Raw genomic sequence first — 17965 nt, forward strand, 5'->3', positions numbered from 1 at the left:
GATGGATGGATGGATGATGTTGAGTGACGTGGCTGGAATAAGCCCCACCACGACAAATACAGTGACCGAACAAAAGTATGTGCATCCAAAGTCTCGAGATTTGCGGGAGGTAGTGCAAATACTTTTGTCAAGTTACTATAGCTCATGTAATATTACGGTACTATGACGATGACCAGTTCTGCCAGAGTCATGAGGCGGCTAGTCAAACCGGTCTAGCACGGGTCAGAGCACATTGAAGGTTTCCCTTTGAACAATGTTGCCGTTAATGTACCACAGGACAGCTGCCAGACCATTTGCGAAGAGGCCATTCGAATCGTCAATATTATTGGTGATCTAGGAATCCTGACCGAGGTTGTTAAATCAAGGAGCTTAATTGTACAGAACGAAGATCCCGGCATGACATGGACGCAAAGCGTGGATTGAAAGTAATGATGAACGATTTTGCACTATGCAATTTCCGTGAAGATTACAAAGGTGAACATGACTGGGACAAATGGAATTCGAATCAGGAAGAAGGGGGCGCTGTTTGACATGTCATGCAAAGGCGTTCACAAGGCGAAGTTGGATGATGAATTGAGAAGGCCGACTGAGTTGAGATCTGTCTGGGGAGCAGAAAACCACCTAGGCTCTATATAGGTCTATCCACGCAAATGGTTAAGTTCTTTAAAACCTTTCGAGTCTCAAAAAGAGCAGGTTGCTCCGCTAAAGACTTTGAACTCCCATCACATTCATCCGGTAGCCACGTCTTGACCAGTTCCAGCCCTGCTTGTTCAAACAGCGACCGCCACTGCATTTCTGTTCGCTCCAGCGACGCAAAAGAGCCCATCATCTGCATATCAGACAGAACAGACGAGAGAAGCACATCAGACTCGGGTAACATGGTTTCACTAATCAGTAAGATGGAATCAGTGTCCATCGCATGGTGCACACGGTCCAAGATCTGAACTGCCTGCTTATCCGGCCAATCATGCAGAACAGTCCGCATGAAATAGACTTTGGCATTCTTTACCGGTTGCATCTGGAAAAAATCGTGACTTTGTACTTCAATCCCTGCTGGCAGATCTTGAGCCCCCTGCACCACTGCTGGCAAATCTTGCAAAAAGAGTTTACCTGGTAAGGTGGGGAACTGGGCTTTGAATTTCTTCAGATCCTCACCTTGGCCACCGCCGATATCTACGAGCAGCGGCTCAGCGTCACTAGATACATGCAGTCGATGGGCCACTGGGAAAAATTCAAACCAGTCTTTCCCGTGGCGGCGAAATGACATGGCCATGGTGGTGTTGAATGCTTGCTGATAGTATGGTGTAGAGCCCAAAAACTCAAAATAATGGGGTGAGTCAATGGCGAATTGAAATGGTCCATCGAAGGCATCGCTAGGGCTCTTCCATCCTTTGGTATGGAAGTACTCGGGCAAATTTGACAGTACAGTCATGAAATGGGTGCTATATACCGATGTCAACTTATTGAAGCCCTTTCAAGAGATAAAAATTCTTACCCATGGATCAAGGCCGCTGATAAAGGAGAGCTTGACACTAGCGCAGCAGCTAATGGCTTTGAGGTAAATGAGCCTGGGCATACTTCTTTGACCACGGACATGGCAGCCAGGAATCGCATTATGCGCACTAAATCCGATTAGCACTTGAGTCTGACGGGCTTTAATGTTGATACATCGGTGCATACTGATTAGCAGTGGCTCTGCTCCTGTTTGCTCTGCAAGCTCATCAGTTTTGATTGATCCATCAGGCCGACCCACTTTGGCGGCAATCGCGTCGAACAATTTCAGATCAACACCTAGTCTCAGGGCCATTGCTTGATGGCCCTATTGCACTGTTAGGTCTTGGTCTCTAGGTCTATGTTCACACAACATACCGAAAATACCAGACGAGCAGCTATATCAAAAGGCGTCTCAAGTTGATTCTTGAGTTTATCGCATGCTTGTAGCAGTTGACGACGTTCCGACTCTTCAAGGCTTGGGAGTGTCCCGACTGTGGCATTGAGTCTATCTATCAGATCTGTCACGCCCATTTTCGCGAATGCTGAATGATAAGACGAATGATTTGTACTGTCTAATTCGCTATGATTAGTTTGAGATAATATCGTACATTTTATACTAGAGTTCGAATTCTTGTTAACCACGGTGATTTCCAAATACACCGGGGGCATTTCAATTTCCTATACACAGTGACTTTTGATATCAAGCGAATAATTCTGAATATGCCGGAGTTTTTCAGACACATTTTTGTAAAAGCCGAATATCCCGACCATCCTGGCGATAAGGCAGTCAACGGCGAGAGTACCCAACGGAGTAATCGGTCAGAGCCGGCGGTAGGCAAATTCCGTGACCAATGATATTCAGGTATCCTGTGGGGTCAGTGGAGAAAACTGGGCTTGATTCGTCAGGTTTAGCTTTAGGGTTCTACGCCGCCGTTGTCAACTTCTCATTCGCAACAGCAGTCCATCCCAATGGATTCGCAGCCATGTCGGCTGGTGCCTGTTCCTCCCTAATCTAGCAGCCGACCCGTTCCAAGGTTAGACCCTGGGTTTTGAGTTAAAATGTTGCCACAAAACACCCCATACAGAGCCTCTACCACAACCCAAACAGTGTCCAAGTGGCTCGCAGCGAAAAAAGTGGAAACAGGCAGCTGTCCCTGTTGACCTACATATTATCAACTTACCTAACGTTTTTCACATTAAGCTTCGGCCCTTGAATGCAAGCGACTTTGCACATGCTTATGGCCAAGCCTGGCTGGGCTCTGTTTTTCGTCTTCTGTGCGGAAAAAACCGTGTTCTTGAGATCTGCACAATCTATGATCCCTGAAGATTATTGTCGATCGATTCTTTCTGTCCCTTTGTATTTCACATGGCAGCTGGTGTCAGACTCATATTGATGTCGATAAACTTGTTCTCTGCATTCGAGACGATGAGTCGAAATCCCCCGGCCTAATAAAACGGGTTGCAATTGTACTTTTTACCCATTTGTTGCAGATATTTGACCCTTTCAATCTCTGGCACACTCTTTTTCTTCTTCTATCTTTCTCCATTCCTCACACCCTACGGTGTGAACATGTCCGAGTCCTCCACTCCCCATGGTGAAACAAGTCAAGCTCAGCCTGCACCACAGCAACCGCTGAACAGGTCCTGTGAATCATGCAGAAATCTCAAAGTCCGCTGTCTTCCAAATCCAAACACACCAAACCAATGTCAACGATGTTCTAAAGGCAAGAAAGTCTGCACCTTTGTAGCACCACAAAGGCGGCGGCCTCGTAAACGAACCGACTCCCGGGTGGCGCAACTAGAGAAGGAAATGCGCATGATGCGCTCACTCATCAAAGATAAAATTCGTGAAGAAAGCGAGCCTGACTCTTCCGAAGGTAGCGATAATTTTCAGGACGAGTCTGGCGACATGGATTATCAAAGCGCATTGGGGTCCATCCCGGAGTCCGCCGGTGGCACATCTGACTCTGCACGATTAATGAAGTATTCTCCTGGCTTCATCGACACGTCACTTCACGGAGTGCATGAAAGTGGACCACACTCAGCGCCACCGACCCTTTCTGGGTTGCATGCTAATTTTCTCTCTGTGCCCAACAAACCCTGCGTCGAAGATGTTATCGATCGTGGCATTATTTCTCTCGAAGATGCAGAGCAATTGGTCGCTTTTTTCATTCATGAGTTGTCAACCATTTTCCCGTTCGTCATACTTCCACAAAACACTACTGCAGCACAGCTACGAGAGGCAGCGCCTGTGCTCTTCCTTTCTGTGGTCTCCGCGGCAGCGATCTCCATAGATGTGGACCTGGCAGGTGTTCTGAACCATGAGATGATCCGCTTGTATGCAGACCGATTCTTTATCGAGGGTGAAAAATCGCTGGAGCTGGTACAGGCACTTTTATTGATGATGATATTTTACTTCCCGCCCAGCTCGCCCTTGAAGCTGCAGTTTTATCAGTACGCACATATCGCATCAACAATGGCACTGGAAATCGGACTTGCAACGAAACGGCGTATCTCGCAGGGCAAATTCGATCGCAAAAAACCCGAATCGCACGATGAGCTTATGGCAGAACAGGCTAGAGCTATCCTTGGATGCTACCATGTTGGATCGGTGTAAGTGATTCTAAGGTCAAGCTATCATTTCGAAAACTGACTTCAGAAACAGTGTTGCGATGAAAATCCGCCGCCCAAACTTGCTGCAGTATAATGATTGGATGGAGGAGTGTGTAAGCCAGCTTGAACGATCGCCTCACCAGACAGATCGGCGACTGGCTGTATGGTTTGAGCTTCAGCGGATCACCGATGAATCGTTATCATCATTTGGCCTTGAAGACACTAGTTTCATGTCGACATTGACAGATTCGCGCTTGCAGGCCGTGCTGCGATGGTTCGATAAGCAAATGGAAACGTGGAGAAAGAATACCCCCCATGAAATGCTTACAGGTAAGTCGATAATCCCTTCAAGCCTTTATGAGACGAGTCACTCACCATCGACTACTGCAGTGCCCATGATCATCGAATATCGATCTGCCGTTCTCGCGATGTATGAGGTCAGCATAGGAGAAGGTTACCGAGACCCCGATGCGATCAAACGACGAGAATTCACACTCCCAAACTTAGACGAAGATGGCAACACAAAACAAACCACCCAAATGAGCGTAGCCCGCATCGATGTCACGGTGAAATGGATGAACGCAGCGCACGAACTCCTAGATGCTGTCCTAGCCTGCAGCGCCGAAACGATGCGTCGCTTCCCGAACCTGATGTACACCCGATTCACAATGGCCATGACATCCCTGCTGAAGATCCATTTCTCAGTGCGGACCAACACACTCGGAGAATTCCTCTCACCGGAAACTGTGAACGTCAGCTACTACCTTGATGCGATGGCCAATAAACTCGGCGAAGCAAGCGGAGGCGGTAAATATAAGATACCCACTCGATGGTACCATGTGATAGCAGTCAAAAGCCGGGACTGGTATGAACGCCTAGAAAAAAGATACTCGGATACACCAAGTATGGTGTCTTCAAACCCCCCTGAGCAGATGTGCTCGACAAAAATGGCACAGGATCCGGTTGTACCTATGGATTCTTTCCCCGTGGCACCAGATGTATCGCTCATAGTGCCTGGTATCGAGAATGGATATGTCGCCATGAGCGGTGCAGGAATGTGGCCTATTGATGGAAGTCATCATAACCAGTTTTTCCAGTCTCTCCCTAGGTATTCGCAACACACTGCTTCGCTTCAGCCGCAGTTTGGGTTTGATCCACAGAGATTATCATCTCAACAAATTGCCGGGGCGAGCCTGGAACTTGATGGGTGGCTTCCAGATGGAAGTATATATGGCATGCCTCCTTTGCCTGAATTTTGACCGGGGTATATTTTTGGCTTCTAGAGCGTTAGTTGGCGTGACTTGCGTCTTGTCAAATGGATATGTATCCATCAACATGATCTTGCTCAACAAAATAATCAGCAAAATGTGTACTATACCTCATTGGCATCACGTCTCGTGTCAGCGTCGCAGATCATATTGGTTGCAACACCAGTGGTATCTCATCCATGCATTGATTGATCAATTGATGCATCAATAAAAAGTACCCATAAATAAAAGATTTGAGCGTAAGACAAAGGCAAACACTAGAAAAGAAAAAAAACCAACCCTCGCAGCGAACCACTCCGGCTATAAGGAAATGGCCCACGACCCAGAATTTCCAACACCAACCATTTACCCCAATCAACCCAAAATGTAGCACGTCAGCTCCGAAGAGCAAGACGGATATAGTATAAGATCCATAAGTCGGAACCTCGGTGGGAACGGAAGTTCCGGTCGTACAACGGTACATCGGCGGACCGAACATCCAGTCCGACGTCTAGGAGGAAAAATGAGATTAGGCTAAAAGCGGTTGTTGTAGATATTATTTTGATTCTTAGCTGTTATCTACCGGGATATTCTGCTCCAGATATTCACCATACACCAACCGCATTTGCTTGAAGATTTCGAAATTCCCGATAGCGGCTGACTCAACAGGCTCTGGCTAGCTCTCGCAGACCGAAGTCATTTAGGAGAACACAGCGAATTGAGCTAACAGCATCCTTCAGCTTGGCTTAATCAGGATTCAATTTAATGGCTCGTTTTTATCCCCCTGTAAATTGATGCTGGGTGGTGCAAAAATATCTCGGGTAAGGCATGCATTACATACTAGAAGCTTTCCGCCGCGCTTTTTGCGCGGCGCCTATTTAGGTGTTAGACGACACCTCCTACTATATCTCCTACTCAGTCTCCTACTTAGTCTCCTACTCGGTATTTCATCCAGTATTTTACCTTCATTCATACCGTATTAATCAAATGGTCAAAGGGCTCTCCAAATTCATAAATAGCGGAAATGAAAAGCAAGAGAGAAAAACAGAAGAGAAGAGAAATGAAGTGGTAGGAGAAGGGCAAGGAAGGAAAAGGGCAAAGAAGGAAAAGTCTGGTGAAGGTTTCGAACGTATGTCCAAAAACTCTGCGGGTGTACCCAAGTCATACTAGAGAGGTCTGGTAGATCCTAGATAATGACAATAATGATACATGATATTACAGTACTCTTACGGTATTTAAACCCCATCTTCCTGCATGGAGGCCAACATACTTGGGTCCTATCTTCCAAATGTGCCGATTACGTGCCATTTGAGGGCGGGAACTTGCTTTCGGCTGGCCCAGATTAAAGCCTTCCTATTGGCAGAACAACGTAATATATTTTGTGGAGTAGCCCTGGTCCCACATAGTACTATTCGTGATGTTTTCAGGTCCGAGACCAGTCGTGTACAAGTCACGTTATAATACGAGAAGCCCCTAGGAAAATAAATACCCACGACCAGCCAGTAATCAGTCCAAGGATATTCACAACTTGCATTCAAACATATCCACAACTTGCATTCAAACTCAGTATGTCGAGTAAAGGGTATTTGACAAAAGACAGTATTCTCAAGCTGGGAGATAAAGAGTCAGTCCGAAAATCACTCAAGTACCAATGAAACGGAAAAACATGATTTAACCTATTTGAAATGAAGCCCAGAATACGCAGAATGGCAAAAGGCAAATCCCGAGGATGATGAGATGGATTGGTCAGACATCAAAAATGCTCGTGCCGCTGTGGACGAATGGAGCCGCGAGCAACGGGAGTCATTGACTGACCAGGGTATCCTTATGAATATTCCTATGCGCGACGGCTACCAGTCCTCCCTGCGTATTTTCAAACCCACTTCATCTGAAAATTCTTCTGCCCCTCACCCACCATCTCCGGTTATTGTCCTCGTTTACGGTGGAGCATTCTGCTGTGGTGACAATTCTAACTTTGCTGCCCACGCCCTCGCTCTGCGTGCGTTATACGGCGCAACCGTTGTGCTTACATCTCATCGGCTGGTGCCCGAACATCCCTTCCCCGTCGGTCAACACGACGTTTGGGATTCGCTAGTATGGCTTGCCGAAAACGCAGAGAGTGTGCTGGGAGCAGACATGAACGCTGGCTTTATAGTAGGAGGTGTGAGCTCTGGAGGTAACGCTGCCGCGACAGTGGGACAGATGTGGGTGGATGAGTATGCGAACCAGCACTACAGCCAACAGGATATCAGTCGACCCAAACTCACCGGAATGTGGCTGTCGGTCCCATATCTGTTCTCTTCCAAGGAGCACGTTCCTAAGGAGTACCAGGATTTCTTTCTCAGTCGTGAGCAGTTCAAGGGGGACAGCATGAGCGGAGATATACCCGTCTCGGTCATCAAGATGCAGCAGTGGAATACTCAGAGTCGATGGTATAGCCCAATCAACTCGCCAAGCCCCAACCCTCATAAAGAGCTAGCAAAGCATGGGGTGAGGGTGTACCTCCAAGCTGCTGGGCGGTGCTTTGCTCGTGATGATTCTCTCATCTACGAGCGTATTCTGTCCCAAAATGGAGTGGAGGCCAAGTTAGACATATATCCAGGGGTGAGTTTTGAGCATGAACCATACATACACTCACTATCTATTAAAGCACACCCAAAAGCCAAGAAATTGTTGATTCTAATGCGTGTCAAACAGTGCCCCCATGCTCACTTTGCCGGGATAGAGATAAGTGAAGCCCGCCGGTGCAATTTGGAGACTTTCAAGGAATTTGCATGGTTACTCAGGAAAGACATACCCTCACAGGAGCAAATCGAATCAGCGGTTCGCAGTGCTGCCCCTTCGATCATTATTTGATTACAGGCACTCTTGTATGACACCACCTGTGTCGTGTCTATTTGGATCAAGTTTTTATCATTAAAAATCCAACAAACTATTATAATTATTCCGGTCAGTAGACTTGACCGAGGGGCCAACGTGTAAACAAAGAAAGGTAAGTCAACATGACGAAAGACATGTTTACCTAGCACAGCCAATAGCCGCGCGATATGAGCCAGAGGTGAAGACAAATATGCGGCCCAATCAAACCTCAACATGGTATTCAGTGGACTGTTTATCTTCTCTTTTTGGCCTAGAAGATCCAGCGTAGCGTCCAACGGAAACTGCGACCAATAAGCAGAGAATAGCACTGGTCAAAGTCATTCCCGCCCAACCCACGTGAATACGAATTAGTCCCCCAACAAGAGGACCAGCGAGTTGCCCAGTGGCCGTAGCCATGTTGAAGAGAGCATATGCCTGCGCCATTGGGCTCTTGTCACCAAATATACCGGGGGTTTTCTCCTCAAACACTTGAATGACCTGAAACACCTCGGTCATTGAAATAATCTGGATGATCAGGACAGTGAAGCCAATAACGACGAGTAATCCCACCAAGAGGGCTTTATCCGTATCGCCGTCATGCTGGACGAAGCGAAGGAAAAAGAGGGCAATTCCAGTGACAAGCAAGGCGCCAAATCCGGCGCCACGGGTGCCCATGCGATCCAGCGTTCTTCCGACCCAGCCTCCGGTAAGACTGGGGAGTGAAAGTGCTAGGAAGATCAAGCCTGCCCCTTTAGAAGACCACCGGAAGGTGTCCATGACATATAATGGAATGGTCTGTATTCAGAGTTGAATTAGCGTTACTGCACGTAATAGATCAATAGCTTGGGACTTTGACGGGACCAGTTCCTTACCGTCTCTACAACCCCGAGTGTGAAACCGACCATGGCGGTGATAAGCAACGAAGTAAGCAAGCGCGGAGAGGCTAGCAAGTGTAGAATAGGGGCTTTGCTGCCATTCCTGACGCATGCAGAAGTGCTACTGGAGGATGACCGGCCCAAGAGAGGTGACTGTTCGTTTTCGCAATCCGTACAAGGAGAACCATTGGGAAAAGTCTCTTGGGAAGTATTCTTGAATCTGATGGCATTTTCATCCCACTTTTTGGCAGCTGTCTCGAAGGTCAGTAGAGCACAGACATTGTGATGTGAGAAGTCTCATTGAACGTACTAGATTTCTCAATCATAGCTAGTCTCAGCACGATCTCCAGGACGATCATCAAAGTAGGCAGAATGAAAACGCCATAATATCCAAATTCCTCATATCTGGAGACGTATCAGCCATGTAGTTGAACACAGAGAGTCAAATAATCATCAATGAACGTGGTAACATACGTTACACCACCAAGCATCGGGCCAAGGAGGGAGCCTAGTGTCATGCCAATACTGGTGTTGCCCATCGCTTCACCCATACGTTCCGGAGAAACGTTATCAACAAGCATGGCCAGACCGACTACCCATACAGTGGCGGCCGATAGACCTTGACACGCTCGCGCGATAACCAGAGTGACAGGAGAGTTCGCGAGAGCAAACAGGCCAGTTGATATGGCTAGAGATGCAAGACCAAGAACGAATGGAAGCTGACGCGATCGAACATGATCCGATACATATCCGATCACGGCTTGAATGATGTCAATCCGAGTCGACTGAGGGTTTTTGAAAAGGTCAAGAATAGTAGGTCACTCACGAGATCCAATCAAAAGGGCGCAGGCGTAAACCGCAAGCAAAATCGAGATCCAATATTGAGCTACGTATTTTCATCAGTAGATGCACGATAGAATAATCAAGAGCTCCACTAGGGGTAGGTGGGGGATTACCATCCTCTTCGGGAACCCCTGCGCGTGCGACCAAAGACTTTGGAATGATCGGGATGATCTTGGATGAAGTTCAGCTTTTCTGGCTTGATTTCTCTCAAAATAAAATGCACCCACCAGACCGTACAGAAGGACATCCTAGAATTAGGAAATTTAGTTCACTTTGATCACAGAAAGGAATGTGCTGCTAACTTACAGTAGTCATGGCCATGGTGACAACCATGACGATGAAACGCTCAGACGACCGAATCGAAAGAAGCCATGGCCTCTTTGGGATTGTTTCTGGCATCTTGGAATGCCAGATAGCACTTGATATCTTTTCTGACCACTAGGTATATTATGCTGAACCTCTGAATTAAATTATGAACCTGAAAGAAGGATGAAGGAACATGTATGACCCCCACCCTGGGACCTTTTCCACGTCACTTTTCTCTGAGCTTGTTCGGTAGATTTCTTTTCGAGCGATGGATCTAGGGATGGATTGAGTGGACAGAGATAATGGTGAAAATCCTTTCATGACGCTAGGACAGGTCCAATAGAACCACGCCTAGCCTGGAGCAGCGGTCTGAACCCCACTTGGACGAAATTCGATGCAGGATGCCGATCTCTTCAGCTGTGGCATTTTACTTTCTTGTCGTGAGCTGGCAGCAGATCTCGAGGTCTCCGAAATGAAAAATTTCATTCTGATTGTGACGTTTTTCCAGCAGATCTCGAAAGGAGATTGATGACACCTAACTGGCTGAATTTGACGAGATCAGGGGTCAATAATTAGTTCAATATGACCTCAGGAGTACGAACTTCTTTGGCATCCCTCGTTAGCTTGAAGTTTTTGCATAGCAATTCGACTATATTTTAATAAGTTAGAGATCAACACATGTTCAACTGGGCAGCCCCAATACCAGTCAGTAGGTCAGTAGGTCAGTAGGCAGAATCCCTTGCTTGACTTCACTTCATCCTCCGTGTCACTTCGCTGTATCGTACTGGTATTGGTATCAGTCTTGGGTACCGGGACAGTATCTATTCGGCTTGTTTACGACTCCACTATGCGAACCGTGTTCGCTTCCCGAGGTCCCAAGATTTGGAGATCTATGATCCGAGGAGCCCGGGGTCATCTGTTCGCCCCTGTAAATCCATTGCGGATGATCTTCCATCCGCAACCAATATGACGTCGCTCACCGCTTCATCGGGGAATATGACTGCAAGTTTCCCCGGACTAGCTCATACCTCAGCTCCGTCTAGAGGAATCTAAGAGCTCCACTATAGGAGATGCGAACTTGCGATCGGAGGGGAGGAGAAACACATATTGGTGCATCGTGACGAACATTATCTCCGATGAGATCCCGCTCAGTGTCTTGATCAGCTTGGATCCCCATCATTTGAAGCTAATATGCTAAAAACATGTAGATCTTACCTATATTCAAGAAAGTTTCGCTTTCGGGATGCTCTTCAGTTGAGGTGGCGTTAAAGTTCAATCCGTATCATTCACGCACGGGTCAGAGATCATGGATCCGGTCGTTCATGCATGCATTCCCCACTTGTACGGGTTATCGAAAACCTTAAAGACAGCTGAATAGCCAGCCACAGTGTCAACGGAATAATACGTACGTTGATCCTGCCACAATTTATGTTACCGTACTGTATTGGCATGTGGTGGAGCCCGCAGTGGGGCTGCCACTAGATCAAGTCCACGGGTATTTCATAAGTGGGTTCATGGGGTATCGTAATGTTTTAATACAGTGTATATTTTACATATTACATGTTGATGTATGTTCATGTATGTTTCTTGTTCCTGAGTATCCCATACAGGTTTCGTATTGTGTCAGATATCAGGGTTGCTGGAGGCATTCTTTCTAATGTTAATTTTGAAATCGCAACAACATTTACTCTACCACGTGAGAGATGAGCCAGACTTGTCAGAACTGATGATAAGTAAAATCATATTGAGCACTGATTGAGGCAAAGCTTATACATTTGAGAATTTTGGTTCTGGGCTGGTTTCAAGTGGGTTTAATAGGTATATGATGTGAAATGCGATATGCATTTTCAGTCTTATTTCTATTTTGAACACATTCCAAGCTTGAACATCCACAAAAAGCGAACATATGAATCTTATCCCTCAAGGCTAGCTTTGATATCTCCAAGGTTTCTCCTCACTTATGCAGGCAATGACCTAACAGGTAACCTGCAACACCACCAGCCCTCAGGCCACAGAAGCTAAAAGGTGCATCTTCTCAACCATCGTTGTGAGCATCTCATCCGCCCTTTTCTGGTCCACATAAACACTCGTCGTGCAAATCTGTAGCTCATGTTCTTGCCCCCTTGGAGTGGAGACCAGAACGAATTCCCGCACTGCCTTCGAAATCAAAGGATTGTAAGCCATACTAGTGTTGACCTGAACACCGCCCATACTGGGCATTTCCCCGAGATATTCATTATCTTGATGCAGGATGTATGTCCCATATTGTGTGTCCCGTGGCCACGATGTGGAGTGGTCAATGAGGTTCTGGAAGTCGACCAGATCGTGGGCCATAGTGTCCAGGTGTTGTCTCTGCACCTGCTCTAAAAGTCCTGGCAGCTCAGTCTCAGTGTCCTGGCAGTTAATAACCCGCACAGGAATTATCTTAGCCAGGTGACCAGCAATTCGCTCCTCGCCAGCATGTGCATGAGCCCGACCGTGGATAAGTTGTCCGAAAACCACATCAGTTTTCCCGGTATACTTTGCAAGTGTTAATGCCCAGGCTAATTTTACCAGCGTTGCGCGTGTGATCGCTCTGGGAGGAGGCAGAAGAGGGATGTTTTGCACCGAGAAGACAAAAGCTTCGTCGGGAAGATCAATGGTCGCATCGCATAGGTGTGTCATGGAAGAACCATGCAGAATTTGGCGCCAGAATGCGTAGGTCCTTTCATTTTGCTGGGCGATATACTGAGATGCCCACGCAGCAAAGGAAATGGGCTCTGGAATGGGATCTTGGGCCTTGTATAGTGCCATCCAGTCCTGGAGAAGGAGAATCCATGACTCGCCATCACATAATGGCAGTGGGAGGCGAATAATCAGGCTATGCTCTGTCTCACTGCGAGATACAAGCACAAAAGAGAGACCCGAAACGCTTGTGGGGACCCTCACGGTCCCGTCATACTTGCAAAATGCCTCTTCGAATGCAGAGATAGTCATGTCGGTCTCAAAGTACTGGAAGAGAAGATCCGCTTTGCGCAAAACAACTTGCACTGATCGGTCGTTGTGAGAAGCAAACACTGTCCGGAGAACAGAGTGACGTTGGACCAACTGATCACATGCCATCTTGACTTTCCATGGGTCAATCTTCCCATCCAGTCGTATGAGAGGGTAATGTGGGGGGAACCGCGCAACGTATGACTGCATGTCGGTGGCAGGAAGAACGTCGACAATATCGTCATGTCGAGCAAACGGTAGCTTTGGAGCAATAATGTCGCGCACAAATGATTCAGGGTCCTCAATCCCTGACATAAGTGCAAAAGGGCTTGGTTCCACCAGCTGGATCTGAGCTTCGGGGGTTTCATGCCGAACGACGGAAGCTAAGCTTAGTAGGTTCGAATGAGCGAATACATCGACAACGGTAAACCAAAGGCCACTTTCCCGACCAATGCTGACGAGCTTCATGGCGGTGAGTGAATTTCCTCCTAGTGCGAAGAAGTCGTCGTTCATCCCAATCCGTTGCAGAGAAATCGCTAGTGCTTGAGCAACAGCTTCATGTAGGCGCTTCTCACGCTCAGTCGATGGGCTGCGCCTATCCCCGCTGCCAATGTAACTATCTAGCGCATCGACCGATAAATCGTGCACCAAAGATCGCAGATAATGGCGATTAATCTTTCCCGTAGCTGTTAGAGGCAGACTAGCAACTGGGAGGAAGAGAGTAGGGATCATGTATCCCGGCAACGAGGCCTTGACGCTGTCTCTCAGTTTAAGACATGAGTTTGAGAAGGTATCGCTGGGTGGTAATAGCCCTTGACTTTGGCTACCAGAAGGGGTATGGAGAAATGCCACCACAAGCGCATCTCCCTCCGTGTGTTGAACCACATCAACAATGACTTCGAGAGCGTGTTGAAGCTTACTAGAGAGCTGAACTTCGATCTCTCCCAGCTCAATGCGTTGTCCCCGAATCTTGACTTGTGAATCCTTGCGGCCAAGCAGATGGATAGATCCATCCTCGTTGTATCGTCCAAGATCACCTGTTTTATAGACCCGACTGTTGAGTCTTTGGGTCACTGATAGCCATGGCAATTTTTCGAAAAAAGAGGCACATGTTTGATCGGGCGCGTTCATATACCCGCGACCAACTATGGGTCCTTCAATGCAGATCTCACCGACTTCTCCCACGGGAGCTAACTGTTTGATATCGCTGGGATCAACGAGCCAGAGATGACATCCCATTGATCGCCCTAGGTTTCTCGGATCTGAGATTTTGGATACATGCTCCTGAACAGAACACGCGACGGAGCACTCAGTTGGTCCATAGGTGATAGTCATGTGAACCTGATCCGCCCACCGGTCTAGTTCTTGCTGCGGCGTAAGCTCCCCAGTGACAAGAAGGTTCTTCAATGTTGGCAAATCACGTGGATTGAGGGATTTGAGAAGCGAGGGAGTCAAACAAAGGAAATTGGCCTGAAAGCTATTGAATGCCTGCACTAGATTGTTTTGCCGATCCTCTTCACTGGGGATACACACACATCCCCCTTCCATCAAGGTGGTCAACATCTCCATAATCGATCCATCGAAGGCATAAGAAGCAAATTGGAAGACCCGTGACGCTGCACCAATAGACCAGGCATTCGCATGAGCGGCAGCTGAGCTGCAATACTGGCCATGCTCGATCTGAATGCCCTTGGGTTTTCCAGTGGATCCCGAGGTGAAAGCGACGTACGCAGTGTTTGTAAATTGCGCGGTGGCGTTGACCTCGCGAGGTTCACGACGCCAAGTCGCATCCTCATTGTCGATATCAATTACACAGATAGGCAAGTTTAGTTGTCCTGAAGTTTCGGTATCGTCTTTGAAACAAAGTACCATGGCGGCATTTGTATCCGCGCACATGCTCTTCAAGCGATCTACTGGATGCGATGGATCTAGCAGCACAAATGCGCCGCCCGCCTGGAGTACCGCCAGAATGAGCACTGGTGACCATCGCGACCGACGTAGATAGAGTGCGATCTTGGTTTCGGGAACAGTCCCCTTTGCCTGAAGATAGTTTGCAAGCTTTGCAGATTGAATATCCAGATCTTCGTAGGTGAAATCACCATCCCAGGCGCATACTGCTGTTGACAAAAGGCGATTCTGGGATCGTTGTTTGATCAGGTCATGAATACACGCATCGACCGAGGGAATAGCGTGTTGATTCCATTGTTGTATTTTAGCCAGATCAGCAGCTGAAGGGGTACCCGTGGGATTCATGATGATTGAAGAGTAATCGATGTGTCTCTGCTTAGTTGAAGGAAGGAACAAACATCCTGATCAAAAAAATACCCACTGTATATCTGGATACCGAGTGTTGGTAATGTTGGTATAGTTGTATTGTAAATCGTATTTTGGTAATTCTTGAAAAAGACGATCTCGATGCGACTCAACAATTAGGGGTGGAGAATACGACTTTCATCTCCCCACCGACTTCCAGTCAGCTTGAGACACGTCTTTTCACCACTTGGGCCAGATCATCGTACCTGGAAGGCGAGTGGTACAGAATACGGAATACAGAATACTGAGTAACAGGCACCTTCGGTTCGGTTAAGTTCACCTTTGCTTGCTTCCGCCTCATGCAAAATCGAGGACTTAATTGATCAGATTCCCTAAACACCCCTTGTAATCCGTTCTCAAAATGTTTTTGACATCCATTGGGATCGTCATTGGCTGTGTTAGTGATACTCTGTGCTTTTCACTTCTATACATTACTAATCAAGTCTCTAGTGGGTGGCCGTCCATGCAGCACTCTTCTTGTATCACTTGCTTATCAACCCATTGAGACATTTCCCTGGCCCCAAATGGGACGCCCTTTCACAGCTCATTGGATCATACCACCTGGTACAAGGTGACTCGTGTAAATATATTGCCAAACTGCATGAGGAATACGGTGACGCCATTCGCACCGCTTCAAATGAGCTCTCGTTCACAACGCCAACAGCATGGCAAGAAATCTACGGCCTGAAGACCGACTGGGACAATGTGTATGAGAAAAATCCCATTCTCTACGTTCTTGGTCCCCAGCCTGTATCGAACATTTTCTTCTGCCCGGGCAAGGAGCATGCCCGAATCCGCAAGCATATCATGCCGGCTTTTTCGGGTCGCGCACTGCATGAACAGGAGTCGCTCATGCGCGGAACTCTGGACCAACTCATGGATGCTCTACGAGATCGCTCGGGGAAAGCAAACTTCCCCAACCAGAATGGTGTCGTAAATATGGCTGCCTGGTCAATTTTTCAGGTGACAGATGTTCTTACACTTTTGGCTTTGGGGCAAAGTTGGGACACTTTGAAATCTGGAGAGTATCCGGGATTCATTACCGACCTTTATGGTACGTTGAAGGATTCTACGAAGGTTCGCGCCGCACATCGACTGAAGCCCTACCATCTCATCATCAAGCGCTTTGTTTCGAATGATTTCGGGACAGCTTTCCTGGAGTACTTCACTCAGGCTCAAAACGCGCTGACTGCTCGACGCGCCGAGAAAAATTCGGATAAGAAAGACTTTATCCATTACGTCGCCGATGGTTTGACGGATGAGGAGATGTTTGAGAACCTCAATATGTTGGTTGTGGCTGGGCTCGACTCCACAGCTGCCATTCTCAGTGCGGTCATACATTACATCACCCAAAATGCGGATTGCTATGAAGGATTGGTCCACGAGATCCATACCGCATTCAAGAGTGATGAGGAAATCACGATTGCGAGTGTCTCTGGGTTGAAGTATCTAAAGGCCGTGATTGATGAGACCATGCGCCTGCATCCCAGTGTGCCTGTGGGTCTACCACGCTTGGTTCCCAAAGGTGGCCGCTTCATTGACGGGTATTGGGTCCCTGAAGGTGTATGTTGCTCTTGAAATATATAATCTATTGGACCAGCATTTACTCACCTCTTGGTTCTATAGACTTGGGTATCCGTGGCACAATATGCTGCTTATCGCTCTCCAAAATACTTCGCCAAGCCCCATAAATTTATCCCTGATAGGTGGGTGGACAGCACGACTTATGCGACCGACAACCACTTTGTGTTTCGACCTTTTTCAACTGGGGCGCGTGGATGCATTGGTAAAACGTTCGTTATCCCCCTCAATGTGCTTTACTTGAAACAGACTACTAATTTGCTGGAAAGCTTCGCGTATGCTAACATTCGTATGGCACTGGCTCTACTGCTCTGGAATTTCGATCTTACAGCACAACCGGGTAATATTGACCCAGATTCACTGAAGGAATTCGGGCTGTGGGAGCATCACCCCGTCTATGTTCAAGTGAAAGAACGAGTTTAAACGAGGCAACTTAGCTGTAGTCTAGACATAGTGTTGAATTAAAGCCATTGAATTTGCTGCTTGCTGCATGTACCTTAGGCCCGATATCAATCATCATATGTATAAGGTGCATGACATATACTTACCGCAATATTGACTGTACTTGACAAAACTTAGTTACGAATTGGCAGAACCTGTGTGGGTCTAGGTGGATTTGAAAATACATGTCATTTACTTGTATTACTCTATCCGTATGGTTACCCGCAGTGACGTATAGACGCCACTGTGTATTGACACCAAATTCGATGAGTATCCACAATAAAGGAATCTCGGTGGAACGCCGAAACTCCGTGGCTGAAGAGAGTTTTGTCGATCACCAAGATACACCATTCGACCGACAATCAGCCTATTTCCCCCACTGCGCGATTTTTCAGAATCGAGAAGTCGAATTTGTAAAGA

At 47.3% G+C, this 17965-nt stretch overlaps 6 protein-coding genes across 6 annotated transcripts; 3 read left to right on the plus strand and 3 right to left on the minus strand.

Moving 5' to 3' along the window:
* Positions 1-628: 628 nt before the first annotated feature.
* On the minus strand, positions 629-2025 carry N7520_011668 (uncharacterized protein; the record flags this gene model as incomplete). Its single annotated transcript, XM_057145601.1, has 4 exons — positions 629-1442; positions 1496-1622; positions 1681-1819; positions 1870-2025. 4 exons carry the CDS (start codon positions 2023-2025, stop codon positions 629-631), a joined length of 1236 nt encoding a protein of 411 aa, XP_056991355.1.
* Positions 2026-3064: 1039 nt separating this feature from the next.
* On the plus strand, positions 3065-5366 carry N7520_011669 (uncharacterized protein; the record flags this gene model as incomplete). Its single annotated transcript, XM_057145602.1, has 2 exons — positions 3065-4107; positions 4154-5366. The coding sequence occupies 2 exons, from the start codon at positions 3065-3067 to the stop codon at positions 5364-5366; spliced, it is 2256 nt and encodes a 751-aa protein (XP_056991356.1).
* Positions 5367-6922: 1556 nt separating this feature from the next.
* Positions 6923-8210, plus strand: N7520_011670 (alpha/beta hydrolase; the record flags this gene model as incomplete). Its single annotated transcript, XM_057145603.1, has 3 exons — positions 6923-6978; positions 7046-7958; positions 8052-8210. 3 exons carry the CDS (start codon positions 6923-6925, stop codon positions 8208-8210), a joined length of 1128 nt encoding a protein of 375 aa, XP_056991357.1.
* A 225-nt stretch (positions 8211-8435) lies between these two features.
* N7520_011671 (MFS transporter) lies at positions 8436-10330 on the minus strand (the record flags this gene model as incomplete). Its single annotated transcript, XM_057145604.1, has 8 exons — positions 8436-9008; positions 9086-9339; positions 9399-9493; positions 9563-9848; positions 9915-9974; positions 10045-10102; positions 10159-10179; positions 10238-10330. The coding sequence occupies 8 exons, from the start codon at positions 10328-10330 to the stop codon at positions 8436-8438; spliced, it is 1440 nt and encodes a 479-aa protein (XP_056991358.1).
* Positions 10331-12241: 1911 nt separating this feature from the next.
* N7520_011672 (non-ribosomal peptide synthetase) lies at positions 12242-15463 on the minus strand (the record flags this gene model as incomplete). Its single annotated transcript, XM_057145605.1, has 1 exon — positions 12242-15463. The coding sequence occupies one exon, from the start codon at positions 15461-15463 to the stop codon at positions 12242-12244; it is 3222 nt and encodes a 1073-aa protein (XP_056991359.1).
* Positions 15464-15884: 421 nt separating this feature from the next.
* N7520_011673 (cytochrome P450) lies at positions 15885-17527 on the plus strand (the record flags this gene model as incomplete). The annotated part of the gene is made up of 3 exons (XM_057145606.1): positions 15885-15920; positions 15974-17086; positions 17150-17527. The coding sequence occupies 3 exons, from the start codon at positions 15885-15887 to the stop codon at positions 17525-17527; spliced, it is 1527 nt and encodes a 508-aa protein (XP_056991360.1).
* Between the last annotated feature and the right edge of the window lie 438 nt (positions 17528-17965).

Source organism: Penicillium odoratum (assembly GCF_028828045.1).
Source record: "Penicillium odoratum strain IBT 22623 chromosome Unknown utg000008l_segment0_segment0, whole genome shotgun sequence".
Taxonomy (NCBI): Eukaryota; Fungi; Ascomycota; class Eurotiomycetes; order Eurotiales; family Aspergillaceae; genus Penicillium; species Penicillium odoratum.